The 16,736-nt window shown below is 40.7% G+C and overlaps 3 protein-coding genes across 6 annotated transcripts; 2 read left to right on the top strand and 1 right to left on the bottom strand.

Moving 5' to 3' along the window:
* The first annotated feature begins 2,667 nt into the window (after window positions 1-2,667).
* LOC135608070 (cytochrome b6-f complex subunit 7, chloroplastic-like) lies at window positions 2,668-3,422 on the top strand. Its single transcript, XM_065100510.1, has 2 exons — window positions 2,668-2,808; window positions 2,891-3,422. Exon 2 carries the CDS (start codon window positions 2,914-2,916, stop codon window positions 3,292-3,294), a length of 381 nt encoding a protein of 126 aa, XP_064956582.1. The 5' UTR covers window positions 2,668-2,808; window positions 2,891-2,913; the 3' UTR covers window positions 3,295-3,422.
* Window positions 3,423-4,466: 1,044 nt separating this feature from the next.
* On the top strand, window positions 4,467-6,416 carry LOC135608079 (protein JINGUBANG-like). The gene has a single exon (XM_065100521.1). The coding sequence runs from the start codon at window positions 4,513-4,515 to the stop codon at window positions 5,950-5,952; it is 1,440 nt and encodes a 479-aa protein (XP_064956593.1). The 5' UTR covers window positions 4,467-4,512; the 3' UTR covers window positions 5,953-6,416.
* An 802-nt stretch (window positions 6,417-7,218) lies between these two features.
* Window positions 7,219-11,518, bottom strand: LOC135608083 (small ribosomal subunit protein uS9c-like). Of its 4 annotated transcripts, none has more exons than XM_065100539.1 (3): window positions 11,035-11,518; window positions 8,093-8,426; window positions 7,219-7,429 (listed from the first exon to the last, which is right to left on the bottom strand). In XM_065100539.1, exons 1-2 carry the CDS (start codon window positions 11,440-11,442, stop codon window positions 8,139-8,141), a joined length of 696 nt encoding a protein of 231 aa, XP_064956611.1. In that variant the 5' UTR covers window positions 11,443-11,518; the 3' UTR covers window positions 7,219-7,429; window positions 8,093-8,138. The 4 variants fall into 4 exon arrangements, with proteins under 4 accessions (XP_064956611.1, XP_064956602.1, XP_064956623.1 ...); XM_065100530.1 differs by having other exon boundaries at window positions 7,219-7,424; window positions 11,035-11,516; XM_065100551.1 differs by having other exon boundaries at window positions 11,065-11,507.
* Between the last annotated feature and the right edge of the window lie 5,218 nt (window positions 11,519-16,736).

The following is a 16,736-nucleotide window of genomic DNA, read 5'->3' on the forward strand; positions in this document are numbered from 1 at the left end:
TTAAAATTAGATTATTAATCTCATTCAAATCCTTTAAAATTAGGAGGAAAGCTTTTAATTCCAATCAAATGGACTTCTATAACAAAACTTGAATTTATAGAATATTTTCTATCTATTTCAGATATATTCAGTGTATGGCTAGTCTGTGGTTTTTCTTTAATTTTCTTCATTTTTTTTCATTTCAACCAAACCATCCTTCCAATATCTTGATATTTTTAATAGAATATTTTTCAAAGTATTTTTAAGGATTATTCACCTTCTTAATAGTTTGCTTTTCTTATTCTCTTTAATTTTTCTCGTTTCTACTAAAATGTAAGAGTTTTCTTGTAATGTTTTTTCCATGGTAAAATTGATTATGGTAGTTTCTAGATTCATTGCTCATCTCAATAAGAACATCAATCAGCTTTTGAAAAAGCGTTAGATTTGATGATTATTTATAATTAGATAAGATATATATAATATAACTAATTGGATTATATGATCCTTTATAATTAGATAAATCTATTTAAAGTAGAATTCTTTAGGAGATGTCATTGGTGGGAGGAACTCTCCTAATTACTTATCTTACGTATTCTATTCTCCACGTTTAATATAGTATATTATAGATTTTATGCTTTCAACAAACTCATTTTATCATATATAAATAACTATTAATCGATCAAAACATAATAAAAATAATAATTTACTTATATGACGTTTGTGTTCTTCAAGATTCAATGCTCAAACTAACAAAAGACAGAGTTAAACCGTACAATATACATCGAGCTCTGAGGCTCAACAACTGTGTATGTTTTCTCATCCTTACTAAATCAATTGTGAGTCGGTCTAACATTGAAACCTTATTTTGAGTGAAAAAAAAATAGTGACTTAGTTGTTTGGAGGTAAAAGGATAAGGTTGCAGAAGAAAGAGTATTATTTCAGAATTTTCGAAACTTGGGATGCTCTGTCAAAAAAAACCCAAAATTATAGATTTTTTCTGAGAATTTGTTCATATAGGTTTGTGATTTCTTAGGCTAATTTGTAGCTTTTTTTTTTACTTCTTTTATAAAAGTAATCCTACCTTTTTCCTGTTACCTTTTTTATTACTTCAATGAAGATATTCTTATGCCTTTCATTAGTCATCATTGATCGTGGTCTCCATCCTATTACGAGATAATATTATTTGTGTTTCCTCATCTTCTTGACTCGTTATTTATTTTATTTTTTTTTCTTTTCTTTCTCTCTCTTCATTGGTTAATGGTTTTTAGTCTCGTATATAATAGATGATTTTTTTTCAAAATAAATAACTAATTATATATTTTTTATATTCAAAGCATTTTCATTTCGTATATAATAGAAATCAAGTTATTCTAACTTTTGCATTAAAGTCTTCATCACAAATTTTAATGATAAGGTAAGAAATGCTATTATATGATAAAGTATAACGTGCGAAATATAATTATTAGTGATAAGGGAAGATGAAGCTATAGTTCCACATAAATATATTGTGTGAATATATATTAATATTCGTCTCTCTCGTTTATCCTTTATTAATGTTATAGTATATAGAAGGATGTGAACTTACAATTAGAACCCAAAGAAAGTATTCCATAAACGCGTATTTTCTACTTGTTGAGCAATCCTTCTAATCCATGTGATCATGCTCATAATTCTAATCCCTCCTTTAACATAATAATCCTTATGCTTCAACTAATTTATAATATGGTTCCAAGTGCATGTACCATAACATATAACTCAATATTAATATATACATGTACAATTTATTTAATTTTTTTATAGACATATGTATAAAGGTTTTCATTTATTTTATGAGTTGATTGATAGGTCATTGAGGTGTATGGTTGCAACACAAAACACATGCATTCTAATACTTAACATGTATATACACTATAGGTGAGTGGAGCTTAATCATTTCATACAATTGATACACTTGGAAAAACTATCATAGTAGAATAATTTATTTTTTTTTATGTATCAAAATGGATTCCTCATCAAAATATCAACTTATTACCAAAAATAAATATTAACTAGAGCAACATAAATAGTAGAACAATGATTTAATCACAAAGTGAGACATCAAATTTTTTACATAAAAAACTCAATATGAAAAAAACCATAAGACCGTAATCTACTTCAAACTTCCAATAATGATAATAGATTTATAATAAATCTTCTTTAGAATAACTAGAGAATCATAATAACATCAAAAACAAATAACTCAACGATAGCTATAGATTTCATGAAAAAAAAAAGGTCTTATCAAGCGAGTATAGTAGAAAAACATATCATAAAAGATAAACTGTAGATCGGCACCATTAGGATTATAGAGCTTATTATAAAGATTCTTCACATAAAATTTAGATCAAGAAGTTTAACCGTTTGATCACTAGCAAAAGCCTCAAAACCAAACTTTCTCTCTCCTCCTTATTTTCTTTATTTTTTAATAAATTAAATTTAGGATCAATCAATCTAAGCCCACCTATGTTTAGACCCAACAAAAACAAATCATGAGTTTGATATGAAATAGGATGATATTGTATGATTAACCATGGCTGGAAATTTGATGGGGATGAGGATCAATTTGGGCTCATAAAAGAAGTGGCCCTTCACCAAGCAATTTGGATCATTTTTTGGACCTCACTTTCTCTTGGCCAGCAATAGCAGCTAAGGATATAGTTTGATTGGCAGCCAGTCATCTTCTCCTCCACCTTATCCTCTTCTCGTCTCCTTTCCCTTCTCATACAAAACTCTCCCCTCTCCCCTCCACCACTGCAACTCTTCCATCACTGAACCCACAGCACAACACAGGTGATGACCACTTCCTTTGCCATTGTGCCTGCGGTAGTATCCTATCAGCACTAACCTGTGCGTGACTTTGTTTTGTATACAGAGTGTGGGTTCTCACACCAACCAATGGCAGCAATCTCTGCAGCAGCAGTCCCTGCAGCGGCGGCCGTGTCATGCTCCAACCTCAACTCCTCGATGAGGAGGAAGCACAGTGTGAAATACATGCAAGGCATGAACAGCTTCGGAGGGCTCAAAGCCAACAACAACGTGTCGTCCCTGGGCCTCCCGGCATGCACCGCCGCTTCCTTCGCCAAGGTTCTGAGCTCTCTGAGGGCGCCACCCAAGGGGAAGACGAAGAGCAGGGGTGGAGCGTTGTCCTCCACCTGCAACGCAGCGGAGGAGATCTTCCGGATCGCCGCGATCATGAACGGCCTGGTGCTGGTCGGCGTCGCGGTCGGGTTCGTGCTTCTGCGGGTGGAGGCGTGGGTGGAGGAATCAGAGTCGTAGGCAAGTAGTGGTTGCTTGTAAGTTCCTTCTTCGTCAGGTGGCGGAACTCTGCCATTTCTGGTATTGGCTGATATGAACTCGATTCAAGATGGTAATTTGGCTAATCTATATTGCCGGCAATTTCTTGATTCCAAGTCCTCTAAGAGAGATTAGCAACAGTGCATCGATTCTATAAATTTCCTGTCAAGATAAAGAGTTCATTATCTGAAGAATCACGAACATGCAGGACTGCTTGCTTCAGATAGTGTTATTGTCCTTAAAAGAGAAATTAGATTCCTTTAAGAAATGGTGAAAACCAATCCTCCGCTCATCAGAGCACAAAAGGAAACTCAACGTGGTTGGTCAGTTCTTTGCACGAAACTATCGATCAACTTCATGCACGAAACCTCTACGCCTTACCTATTGGTCAATTCATATAGGACAATTCCACAGCCTCTCTCCATCGTGGAACCCCAAGAACACGAGTACACAACAAATATGCTGTCACAAAATCGCCAAATAGACATCATCAAACATGTATATGCAATCATGCATCCAAAATTACGGATCACGATCACAAGGAGGTCCGTCTAGCTACGATCTGCTTTCAGCCACTTTAGAGGATTTCTTGTAGGAAGCAAGCAAAATAAGGAGTATAGATAATGTCATTGTTATCTCAGGCATCTAAAATTATGAGTCAGGATAGGATTAAGAAGTTAGGCCAAGAAAGAGAAAAGAACGCAGTGATCATAAAAAGAAGATGGAGCAGTGACCTCACAGTTCTTGAGACACTGTGCAACTCAGTGGCCACTGGCTTTCGGCTGTGTTGCATCGCCAGCTGCTAAGCTCACCTTTGTTTGTGGAAGACAGAATGCATGTCTTTGATTGATATTGTCCTCTTAGCAACCTTCTTGCCATCAGCTTCAGCAATCGGGCAAGAAAGAAACCAACCTACTTGACTACGCAATTAATGGTGAAAGCATATGCTATGGATATCACTGACATATAAGCATCAAACTCTTCGTATTAACTTTGAAGACATAGGTGTGTGCTGATCATTTCCTTTGTGGGAGATTATTAAATCTACTTATTACTCTTTGAAAGTAATCAAAATATTTCATCAAAAATCGTTTATCAAGAAAACATTGCTTCTACAACAAAATTAATGATGGCATGCTATATACTTCAATCAATAACTTTGAGGAATATGTAAGTAAGTTTCTGTACTACTATGGATAGATGGGGGATATAAAGGCACGATATGGCCTTTGTGCTTCTTTGCTTTATGAGCGACCTCTTTCCACCACCTTCTTCTTCGCTTCCAACGTTTTGTACTTTTGCGTCAGTATTTGTTCTCGATCTACATTGATCATGGGAGCTAAAAAGGGAGCTCGTGCAAGTCCTCTGCGCTCCTCCAAGCTCCTCGACCTCCTACGTACTAACCCTTCCGTTGACGAGCCCCGTCCCGCCACCGGCGAAGGCGCCGCCCGCTTCTTGACGAGCACCGGGACCTTCCCTCGCAATGTCTCCCCATGTCACCCGGCGACTGGCTCCTCCCCATTCCCAAATTCCCCCTGGGTGCAACAGCTCCCTCCTGATCTCCCCACCGCCGCCGCCATCACCACCGGCCTCGTGGGCTCCCTCGTCTGCCAAGAAGGCCACGTATACTCCCTCGCCGCCGCTGGCGATCTTTTGTACGCCGGATCCGACAACCGGAACATCCGTGTCTGGAAGGGCTGGCAAGAGTTCTCCAGCTTCAGGTCCAGCAGCGGCCTCGTCAAGGCCATCGTCATCGCCGGGAACAGAGTATTCACCGGCCACCAGGACGGTAAGATCCGGGTGTGGCGTACCTCTTCCAAGGATTCCTCCGTCAATAAGCGGGTCGGCACTCTCCCCACTCTCGCGGACTTCCTCATGAGCTCCATCAAACCCTCCAACTACGTCGAGGCGAGGCGGCACAGGACCGCCGTGTGGCTCCGCCATTTCGACGCCGTCTCGTGCCTCAGCCTGGAGGAAGATTCCGGGATACTCTACTCCGGCTCTTGGGACAAGACCGTCAAGGTGTGGCGGATGTCAGACTCCAAGTGCCTCGAGTCGTTCAACGCGCACGACGACGCCGTCAACGCAGTGGCCGCCGGGTTCGACGGCCTGGTGTTCACGGGGTCAGCGGACGGGACGGTGAAGGCGTGGCGACGGGAGGTGGCAGCGGGGGGCAAGGTCGGAGGCGCCTTCGCCACCAGGCACGTGGCGGTGCAGACACTGCTACGGCAAGACAGCGCCGTGACCGCGGTGGTGACGGCCGCGTGGTTCGTGTACTGCGGATCGTCCGACGGGGTGGTGAACCACTGGCAGCGGGAAGGAAGAGGAGGATCGCTGGCCAGCGGCGGGGCGCTGCGGGGGCACAGGATGGCGGTTCTCTGCCTCGCGGCCGCCGGGAGCATTGTGGCGAGCGGATCGGCGGACAAAACGGTGCGCGTGTGGCGGAGAGACGAAAGCAGCGGGGCGCACGGTGCCGTCGCCGTCCTCTCCGGTCACGCAGGGCCAATCAAGTGCCTGGCCGTGGAAGCGGAAGCCGAGGAGCAGGGGCAGGAAGACAGGGCGGCCGGCCGGCGGTACGTGGTATACAGCGGGAGCCTGGACAAGTCTATCAAGATATGGCACGTGGCGGACCGGAGGTGATCCCCCGAGGCGCCGCGTGGAGCTCCACGGCACGTGCGGGAGAGCGCCGGCTATCCATCACGGCGGTCGCCCTTGCACGGGTGTGCTGGCCGCTGCGGGACAACACCCTGATACCGGTGGCCACGTGTACTGCTACTCGGCACAACATCGACATACTAATTACAGGAGAAAGAAGACGTTTCCCGGTTGTTCCACCCAAAACTCACTCTCCTCCAGCCTGGCCCTATCACAGACCTCCATAACTGGGTCCCATCAGAAAGGTTATGGAACAGTGTCAGCAACCTGCCCGACAGTTGGAATCCGTAACGGAGGCGGGTAAGTCTAAGCATGGAAGGAAAAGAGACATAAGAGGGTTTAGAAAGATGGGATGGCAGATAAACATAGTTTTCCATGAGACTTTGTATGGTGGGTTTCTTTTTGTATAGAATTATTGTGGTTTGAGAACTGAGTTTGATCTTTGACAAGTTTGGAAGGACTAAACCAGCCTGTGAGAGCGGATGATTGAGAACAAGTTTACCTGCACAAGAAATGCCACATCAAGCACAACAGATATTAGGCATGAGCAGTTGGAAAGCAGAGTTGAAGAATGAGAGACAGTGTTCATCCACACAACTTGGGAAGGTAGGTGGGGAAAGTTTGTTTGCAGGGCAGGGCTCCAATTGATATTTAGGTGGGCATGACACTTGTAAGTAGACGATAGTGAGATACAAATTGTGAGAATACATAAAGAAAACTTGATGGATAACTCTAATTAAGAAGAGAAAGCCCAATAATCATGGGCCCTTGGTATCTGAATATAATGCATTTGTGAGATTCTTTGAGAAATATAAACTTTTAGCCAAATATATATACTGCAAATAATTTACTTGCAAGTAATAAAATGATAGTGAACAGCTTGATGCAAAGTAAACTTGATGGTAGCTCACTTATGAGCAACCAAATAGTACCTTAGTGAAGTAATCAACTGAAACATTGTGATAACCTATTTTGTCCAATGATCTTTGGAAACAAAAAGGATCATCCAAGTGAAGGACCAAAGATTTACATAATTCCAATTTCATGATGGGTCTATCAACCACATTTTGAGATAAAATAAACTGGTCTACATCCAATTGTAAAAGCAATTTTAAAAAAAAAATTCTTTGTTTACCCTTTTTGGAAAGGATAAACCTCCATGGAAGCTTAAATTTTACATAGTTAACATGGACGGATGGCAGCAAGAGAATCCAACTTGTCATACACAGTCAAAAGAGAAAAAGACCAACAAGCTGTGAATGATAATGTATTCCCAAATAATTAGGGCATAATGGAAATTCACTACATCACATGGTCCATCGAAAATAAAAGCCAGATGCATTTCCCAGCTCAAGTAAGGAGAAGCCTATCTCAAGAGAGTTTGTGTTCCAACCAAAGTTAGAGAATAGGCAAACCGAAAAGAAACATCTGAGTGTGCTGGGATTATATTAAAAAACCTGCACTAGAAAAGATAACAGTCAAATATATGGAACAAACCAGTATAATCAGTTCGAACAACCTTTAGAGTGCAGTTGCGACTGACACAGTCATCTTTTCGCTTTTTTTTCCCCCACCAAGTCCATTTACAACAAAACACCAACTTGATTTAGATGTGTGAATTTCAAAAGAAATTTCCAATGGAACTTCCCTTTGGGGAAGTTTTGAGTGTCAAAATTATCATCAGTGAAAAGAACAAAGCAGAATATACTCAAGCATCCAGGAAAAAAAAGAATAGTTTCCGTATATATCAACCAAGATATACTTTTGCAGTTAGCAGAAGGATGAACGAAACAAAGTTTAGATATGAAAAAATTTAAAAATAAGTGTCAAAACCAGATGAAAGATGACATGTTAGACTTGTAAAGGTTAAGCATAAATATCTCCCGACAGCAGCCAGGTAAGAAGTGTGATATCTATTCTTAAGTCCAAATAATGCTAAACCTCAAAGATCTATTTTGATCAAATTTATCTGCTTTATAAAAACAAATCCTTTTTGTTACAAGGAATTAGCCTTCAATCCAAAATATAAAAAAAATAATATTAAAGCTAGTCAACTATTTTTTCTAAAAAAAATTGACACAGTAGACCACATGAAGCTGAAAGCAAGAATAAGTAAAATACTTACAAGAAATAAGTTCAAGTAGCAGATAGTTGATCAAAATGCTAATACTTCAACGCTTCGAATATTGAGGAGCTTTTCGAGCCTTCTTCAGACCAACTTTCTTCCTTTCAACAACTCTCGAGTCTCTAGTCAAGAGACCTTCTTTCTTCAAAGGAGACCTGTGGTTCTGACTGACTTTAAGCAAAGCACGTGCGATACCCAGAGAAATTGCCTGGGCCTGACCCGAGAGTCCTCCCCCCTGAGCTTTGACAAAGACATCATAGCTGCTCTCAAAACCTAAGGTTAATAATGGAGTTTTGATGTATTGCAGCCACAAAGGATTCCCCTGTAAATATTCCTGTACATTTCATTCCAGTTATTAGTAAAGTTGTTAAAAAGCTTCTGTAGCTATAAGAATGCTCAACACTGACGAGTACTCACAGAAAATAAGAACTATAATATACTGAATGTGAAACTTAAATAACAATAGTGCTAGTTTAGAGAGCACATTAAGTCATAGACAGTAAAAACCTTAACATTAAGTTCCAATGGCATCACTTGATTCATTGCATCTTAATGTTAAAGTGCATCAAAAAGGACAAATTAATGCAAGAGGCTTAACCTAGTGTGCAATCTGTGAGGATCAGACACGTGCAACCTTGTACCTTCACACAAAGAGACTGTTTTTGTCTCAATTCTTGAACCACGGTTACACATGATGTGGAACTTTCCAAGTCGTGGTAATCTGGTACATGCAAGATATATCTGCAGACATAGGGCACACTGACTGATCCAAAAATACAAGAGGGATATGGTTAACTAGTTATTTTTGACATGACATGGTTGAATTGTCTAGGTTGTTTACTATACTTTACTAGACTTGGTAACACTGTCATTGCTAAATTATTAGCTACCAATTTGATTGGGTCAAAAACAACAAGGACAGAAGACCAAAAGATCAGTGATATTTTTAATAGTTTGGTTCTTTAGTTGTTTTCAACTTCTTTGGTATGGATCCTATAGTAAGATTATTTAATATGGATTTCTTTAATGTGCTTATTCGGGTTATTTTTGCAAAGCCAAATAACATTTATGATGTTGGATCTCTAATTTCAATGATTCAAATAGCATAACCCAACCTTTCAAGACACAAACGTATCACAGGCACGTGAAACATGGAATATGCTCGCAGCAGTAGATCATACTATGCCCTAACAATCATGTGCAAAGGAAGATGGTCGTAGCATGACACAAGATGACATAGGGTTGATCACATTAACCACTGTTGATGGTCGATCAACTGCGAGAGGGGCACTCCAAATAGCCTGAGATGGATCTTGCTCGACTACTCAACTTCAGGTTGTTTGACTCACAATCATCATGGTGATCACTGGCATGGAGCAAGTGGTCAAGAATAGGCCCCTCCTAGTGCAAAATATTGTGGTCAAATTTGACCATTATTCATGCTGCAAGTAAAAAGCCAATTGGGCCTTATTCTACAAGTCTCAGGTATTGATGCAAGTTTCATGAATGATGTGGCCACTTGCAAAAGGAAGGTTAGAAGGGACGGCAGAGTATCCATCAACAGGATCCTGTCCAATGATCAAATCATATAGTAATTTTCCGAAAAAGATTCTAGCTGAAGAAAGCGAAATCCATTGCATTTAAAACAAGTGCCTAAGAAGACAATCCATGTTCCAACTGGACCAACCTATATATCTATAGTGTTTGACAATTTGTTATCATAAGCAGTGAATAGGCACCACAAGTACCGCTGAGATTACATCTCTAATAGTAGGATATATGCATATCATCATATGCATGTTGAGAGCTTACTACATGTTTGGATACAATTGTTAACTAACAATACCAAACTCATACTATGTCTGTGGAATTTTCTTCTACACATTTGTTGCAATCCCTAGGCATAAACTTTAAAAACATCAGCAATCCTTCCAAGGCAGAACTAGTATCAAACTGGCACTGATGTTTTGAAACATTGATTGGGACAAACCCTTAAATATTTTCCTCCTTCCTCACATCACCAACATCAGCATATTAACTTAGCAACCAAATGAAAGACTAACTAGATGAATTCATTCATTTTAAAAAAAATTCTGCTGATAAAAAGGAGGCATGGGTTGTACAATGTCATTTGCCATGCACGACCCTAAGATGCTATCATGGTTGCGATAGAAAACACCATTCGATTGTCACATCATAAGGTGGTTGTTATGTAGAACATGATTATCTTGGGCTAGCAGAAACATAACTAGCACGATTATTAGGTGGTTGTTATGCCAGCTTTTCTCACTGAGAAATGTTTTCTGGAACCACAAGAGAAACCCAAAAAGGATACCCAGATAATCCTAACTGTCGATTCCGTTAATCTAATGACTGTAAATGAATTGCATCACTCCTCCTAGATCACTGACACATTTTGCATGACTCGTTTGTCTGAGTTTCTCGTGTGCATTTAAAGCACTACTCTTTTCTCATTTCTGTGCAGAGTTGGCATGAGTTATGCTTGAGATTCTAGTAACTCCTCTATATTTGATGAACACAAAGAGACACTAATTGTGTTTCAAGATAAACGACAATAACAACTGAAATAACACGTGTAAATCAGTTTGCCAGCATCAACAAATTTGCCTGAGACAGGAAAAAGGAGTATCTTGGTTCCATTCAGTCTAGTTAGGAGGCAGAAATAAAATTTAATATCAACCCTATCTCCGTTTTCACTTCTAGCTTAATGAAATTTCACAATGGGGAACAATGACTCAAGACTCAAATCCCGATCCGATACAACTAATATCCCCAAAATCAAAGCTAACATACTGCCAAAATCGTTACTTGTTTGCAGTATTAGCATAAAGAAGCAATTTTTTATTTATCTTTTTTTTTAATAGCAATTTTGTATTTCGAATAAGGATGAAAGCGCCTAATTCTACGAGTATATCACAGACCTTAGGCGAAAGAGAGCAAAACTTCCAAACCTTAGCATCACGGTAATTGATGACAAACTTCCCAGTTCCCTCTTGGAGAACGACGCGAGCGATGGCACACTTCCTCCGGCCGGTCCCGATGAGCCTCTGCGCGGCGAACCCGCCAGGAAGCCGGGACTTCACGTACTTCTCGAGGCTCACCCCCTCGAAGTCCTCGGCGGAGACAGCCGCACCGCCGGATACGGCAGCGATGGGGAAGGAGGTGGTGGAGGAGGCGATCGCGGTGGGAGAGTTCCACCGAAGGGGCGAGGCGGTCCGACGATGCCGTATCCAAGGAGAGTATAAGGTCTTATTACTAGAGGAGACGTGGGAAGAGAAGGATAGAGAGGAGAAGGCGACGGTGAGGGAGGAGAGCGAGGTAGTCGCCATTAGCACTCACTATTCCTCTTCACCATTTCTAGGGATAAGAGTGTGGATAGGCTTTAAGCCGGGAGAAGAAGCTGGTGGATAACAGCTGATATCTTCACCGTCGATTTCGGGGTTATGGTGAAACATTCTATATACCGTTATATAAGATGCAACGGACATCTTTAATCGTTATATTTAGTTGCTTAGAACTCTATTTACATATATATATATATATATATATATATATATATATATATATATATATATATATATATATATATATATATATATATACATATATATATATATATATATATATATATACATATATATATATGTATATGTATACACATATATATATATGTATATGTATACACATATATATATATATGTATATGTATACACATATATATATATATGTATATGTATACACACACATACACATATATATATATATATATATATATATATATATATATATATATATATATATATATATACTTTTGATATCTAGATTTTCAGTTCTGATTTCTAGGATGTATTTATGTGCACATGCATCTTTCAAATAAATTTGATAAAGGATAAATTTTCTAAAAAATATTTATAATTTGATTATTTCTTAAATAATATATTTATTTTATTTTTTATACAAAATATCATCAAATTCAAAAGCTATTCAAACTATCTCTCCTTCCATCGTTCTTTCTTTCCTTTTTTTCCTCTTTTTTCATCGTCTATCATTCATTCTCTACTCCTTATTTCTTATTGCTCATCCTTTTTCGCTATTCATCTTTTCTCATTTCCTTTCCTTCCCTTCTCTCCTCCCCTCTTCTTCCTTTGTGGGCGATGAATGATGGGTTGTGATAAGCAATGAAATAGGGGCGATAGAAGAGAAACGATAGTTGTAATATTTTTTAAATTAGAGTATAATTTAAGAAAGAAACTTACTATTTACCAAGGTCTGTCGTACCGAAGCGTACCGTCCGGATTGGGCAGTACGTACCGGTTCGATAGGTTATCAATACGCGGATCGTCCGGTACCGCTATAGTGCTACAGTATAAAAAAATAAAAAAAAAATATTCGGTACACCAGCGCGTACCGCTCGGTACGCCCTGATGTACCACCCGATACACCAATACCGTACCGTACCGAGCCCGGGTCGAAACGCCGGTACGGTACGGTACAACGGACCTTGCTATTTACAACCTCTCTTTTATTATTGACGATCTCTAAAAAATATTATTTTGTTATTTATAGTCTTAATATTATCTATTTTACTTTTTTTCTTCTTCCTCACAATATCTTACTTCACCCTCGTTGTCGATAATGATTTGCTTATTGCTACCATCGCTCGCTGTCATCCTATTATTTGTCCTCGACATTATTAATCGTTACTATCGAACTATCCAACCCTATTACCCCCTTGATGTCATATTCTAAGGAGGAAGAAGATGAGGGGGAAGAGAAAGATTAGAAGACGAAGAAGAGGGGGAGGAGGATGAAAAAGAAAATAATATTTACATCATTTGTTAAGGGATAATTTAGAAATATTAAAAAAAAAATTAAGATAAAATTATAAATAATAAAAATAAGGTGCAAATAGTAATCTTCTTAGAGGTATTGTTTGAAAAATACCTAAAATATAAGTTTTTTTTTTAAATCATCCTCCATACAATCAATTCAAATATAAGTATATTTGATATGATTTAAGATATAATATTTTCTTTTTCACCCTCACGTAAAACTTCGAATTAATTTAAACATCAGAGTAATCATATTGAATACATCCCAACACTAATTTTGCATGTGACTTCTTATGACACAAGAGACTTTGTTTTAAGGTATCATCTAAAAAACAAACATCTACCTCTTAAAGATTCAGTTCTCTAAATGTCATGATCTTGAGAAAGTGGATCAATTTTGTGACATAGATGGACAATCAATTTTGACACTAATAAGTTTCATTATTAAATAAGTATGAACTAAAATATACACATTTATCTTTGTAATTTACTGCTTATTTTTAGCCTTCCTTTCCTTTCTCTACCACTTCGCTGCACTAAGGTTCTTAAACCTTTTTCTCTTTTCCCTCTTCTTCTTTCGTCTCTCTTCCACCTTTCTTCCTCCTTGTCAATCCGCTGCTCAATTTTGCAAGAGCAAGAAGTCATTCGATCAGTAATACATACCAATATCACGCTTTATGCCTGGTTGGTGACTTCTGGCAAATCCATCGTACATAGCAAGCATAATTGAGCCCTTCACAAGCTTCCAACTCAACCTTATCTTCCACCTCTGTATCTCCAATAAGAAAGAAAGAGGAAACGCCCCAAAACTAGAAACTCGGTGCCCTGTAAAGTTGCCTTGTCGCCATACTACCCACGGGTGAAGTTGACAAAACAAGTGAACAGTGACATATCTTCAACTTGTTGAATGGGAAGGGGATTGAGCCAGACCAAGTCTGAAACAAGAACTTCGCCTTCAATTCCTCCCACACTGTTCGTCTTTCCAGGCCAGTAGTGCCACTAAGGTACGCTAACTTGTGAGTCTTGTTTGTTAGCTTCTCTATCTGTGTGGTTGGCTAAAATATTAATAATAGCAGCGAAATCTTTACCTTACATATAAACATTCTGAAGGAAGAGGAAGGTCGCAATTCATCGAACAGGTGGTGGGTTGCAGGACTCTGGAGGACTTCCGGATGTAAGCTGTAGTCGGTCCTCCATGCAACAAATGACAAGTGATTATGTATATTTTGGGTGCAAGACACATCACAATCGATATCACGCTGTGCTACGGGTCAGCAAGGGGAGCACCCCCACACGCTAAGTCAGAATCCGTACTGATGCCGGGTTAGCAAGGGGAGTACCCCCGCACTGACACGGACTTAGCTGGTTTTGCCTAAGTCGTGCGGCACCCTTGCGCGTCCGTCCGCAAAGGTCAGCCTCCCCGAAGCCTCCCATTGTCCCTTAGGACCAACAAAAGAGAGAACGGGTTAAAGAGAACGCCTCAAACGGGATCCACAAGCAAACATGTCCGAAAAACACTTCATAGACAAAGCAAATTACAAACAGACTTTACAAGCTCTGAACAGTGGCACAACAAAGGGTAAAATGGTCCATTACAGACCGAAAAGCTCTCGAGCGTGTCCACATGACACAATCTTTATTTACAAGCCTAAAGAGGCCACCAACCCAACTAAAATGGGACTATTAAGCCTTCGGCCGCCCCTTTACATTCTGTACAAGGCATGAACATGCCAAAAGACACGGACATACATAAGCATTACATCAAACACCTTGTTTAGAAGTTTGTCCGTGACATTCTCCCCCACTTATCCCTTCGACGTCCTCGTCGAAGCCTTTGTGAACACTGCAACTCTTCGCCTTTGCTGAGTCTTCAATCTTCTGCTCCAGCTGCAATGCGCCTCCTGGCTCCCAGCTGCTCTCCGCTGCTATTTTTGAGTAGTCGAACCTTTGATCCGCCATGCTGCTTCAACTCGCCAATGACTCTGACTCTAGTGTGGGGTTGGCTGAGTTGTGTTGATCCTCGTTGATTCCTGCGGATCCACCAAATGAAGGAAAAGACCATTCTTACTGCGCCAGTTTCTCAAAATTTCCACATGCTGCTTGAACTGGGTGGATGCTTGTTGGAGCTTTAACGAGCATCGCCTCGCAAACTTCTGAAGTTTTGGGTCCTTCCTCCACAAAATCTGCTCATTGACTCTTCTTTCAGTTAGTTGTCACATCCAAGTAGGTTCGCATCACTTCCGCTTTCGATTGGCATTTCGTTGGGAAATGAAGCGGACAATCTACTCTCAGTAGCACTGATCACCGTTGGTGAGGATTTGACAACTATTGTCTTCCATTATCTTCGAAGGGTCTTTGAACTTGTGCAGAGCTCCTCTGCTGGATAGATAAGAGAACTGGGGTACTCGGTTTCGCCCATTCTCTTAAGAGTTGAGAAGGCAAAGGTTACTTGACTTCGCCCGCCTCCTCGAGGTTGTACTTCATGCATCGAGCTGGTTACTGGCCTTCGCCTGCTCTTTGCTCACACTTCTGAAGCACTTGAAGTGTTTGCACTCCTTGCGTTGAGTTAGCTACTGTGATTCACCTTCTCAATGCCATTGAACTTCTGGAATGCAGGAAGTTTTCACCCCAACTTGGAGTATTTCTCTGATAGATGAGGTCGCCTCTGAGATTGTACCGTCTTCTCCATCAACCCTGCCGCCTACTCCACTGAGTAGCAAAGGTACAGCACCACGTACTGCCTGCTTCGTTCCTTGGTCGTGCACTCTTGCATGACCCGAAGTCCTTCACTTACGGCTATCTTGATGAGAAACTTGTTGACACCGGTCTTACGAAGTTTCTTGGCCTCTGCCCTTCAGCCTTGTCTCGGTACTTGGAGATTGCCTCTGCATGCTCCACCTCCTCGGCCCCTTTCACGACCAAGCGCTCTCCCTCCGTGAGAGCAAGGGATCAATGACTTTGACGGAAGTCCCGCCTCTGCGGTACCATGGCGCTGCCATGCCCATGGCCCTACTATCCGTCGCCTCGCATCTACATCCCTTTTCTTCACAATCAGTAGATATGCCTTCGTGACACTCCTCTGAGTCCACCTCCATTCTCACTGATTGCTTGATTTTGGGTAGCTAAGTCCCTCTGGACTTGTCGTCGCTTCCTCGCCCCTTTCGACCTCCTGCTTCAACACCTCTGTGTTCTCCAAGCAGTCTGTTTGGTCGATGGAAATACAGACTGCAACTCCCATGCATGGCCTCTGCCATCACATTGTAGGGTTTGCACCGATTCTGTTCTCCTTAGCTTCCTTGGTAGCAACGTTCGCTTACTCGACCTTGTCCTCTGACTTGTCGGGCTCCCTTAAGCGAATATGAGCTCTGGAGCAGTCCAACTCTCCAGCTGCTTCGATCATACCTCTGCATGATCAAGTCCCTCTCATGGGACTCACTGGTACTTGCATTCGAACTTTTCCCTTGGTGGAACCCAGCCCCCATATGCTGATGACCAAGGTTTTCATCCGATGCAAAATTCGGTGCACGCCCGGAAGACCCGCCTCTGCGGTACCATGGCCTTCACTCCTTGAATCCATAGCCCTTCTTGCCGTCGTGTTGTTCACCAAAGCGAAGCTCCCAGTAGCTCCCGATCATACCTCCATATGATCTAGTCCCTCCCGGGACTCTGTCGTGTGTATCGCATTGCCACGAACTGTCCCACCACGATCCGCTGCACCATGTCGCCTCCTGGTGACATCTCCATTGCATTCTGATCCTTGTGGAATAAACTCGAATTGTGAACCCTCCATG

The sequence above is a fragment of the Musa acuminata genome, chromosome BXJ1-2 (genome assembly GCF_036884655.1).
Source record: "Musa acuminata AAA Group cultivar baxijiao chromosome BXJ1-2, Cavendish_Baxijiao_AAA, whole genome shotgun sequence".
Classification (NCBI taxonomy): Eukaryota; Viridiplantae; Streptophyta; class Magnoliopsida; order Zingiberales; family Musaceae; genus Musa; species Musa acuminata.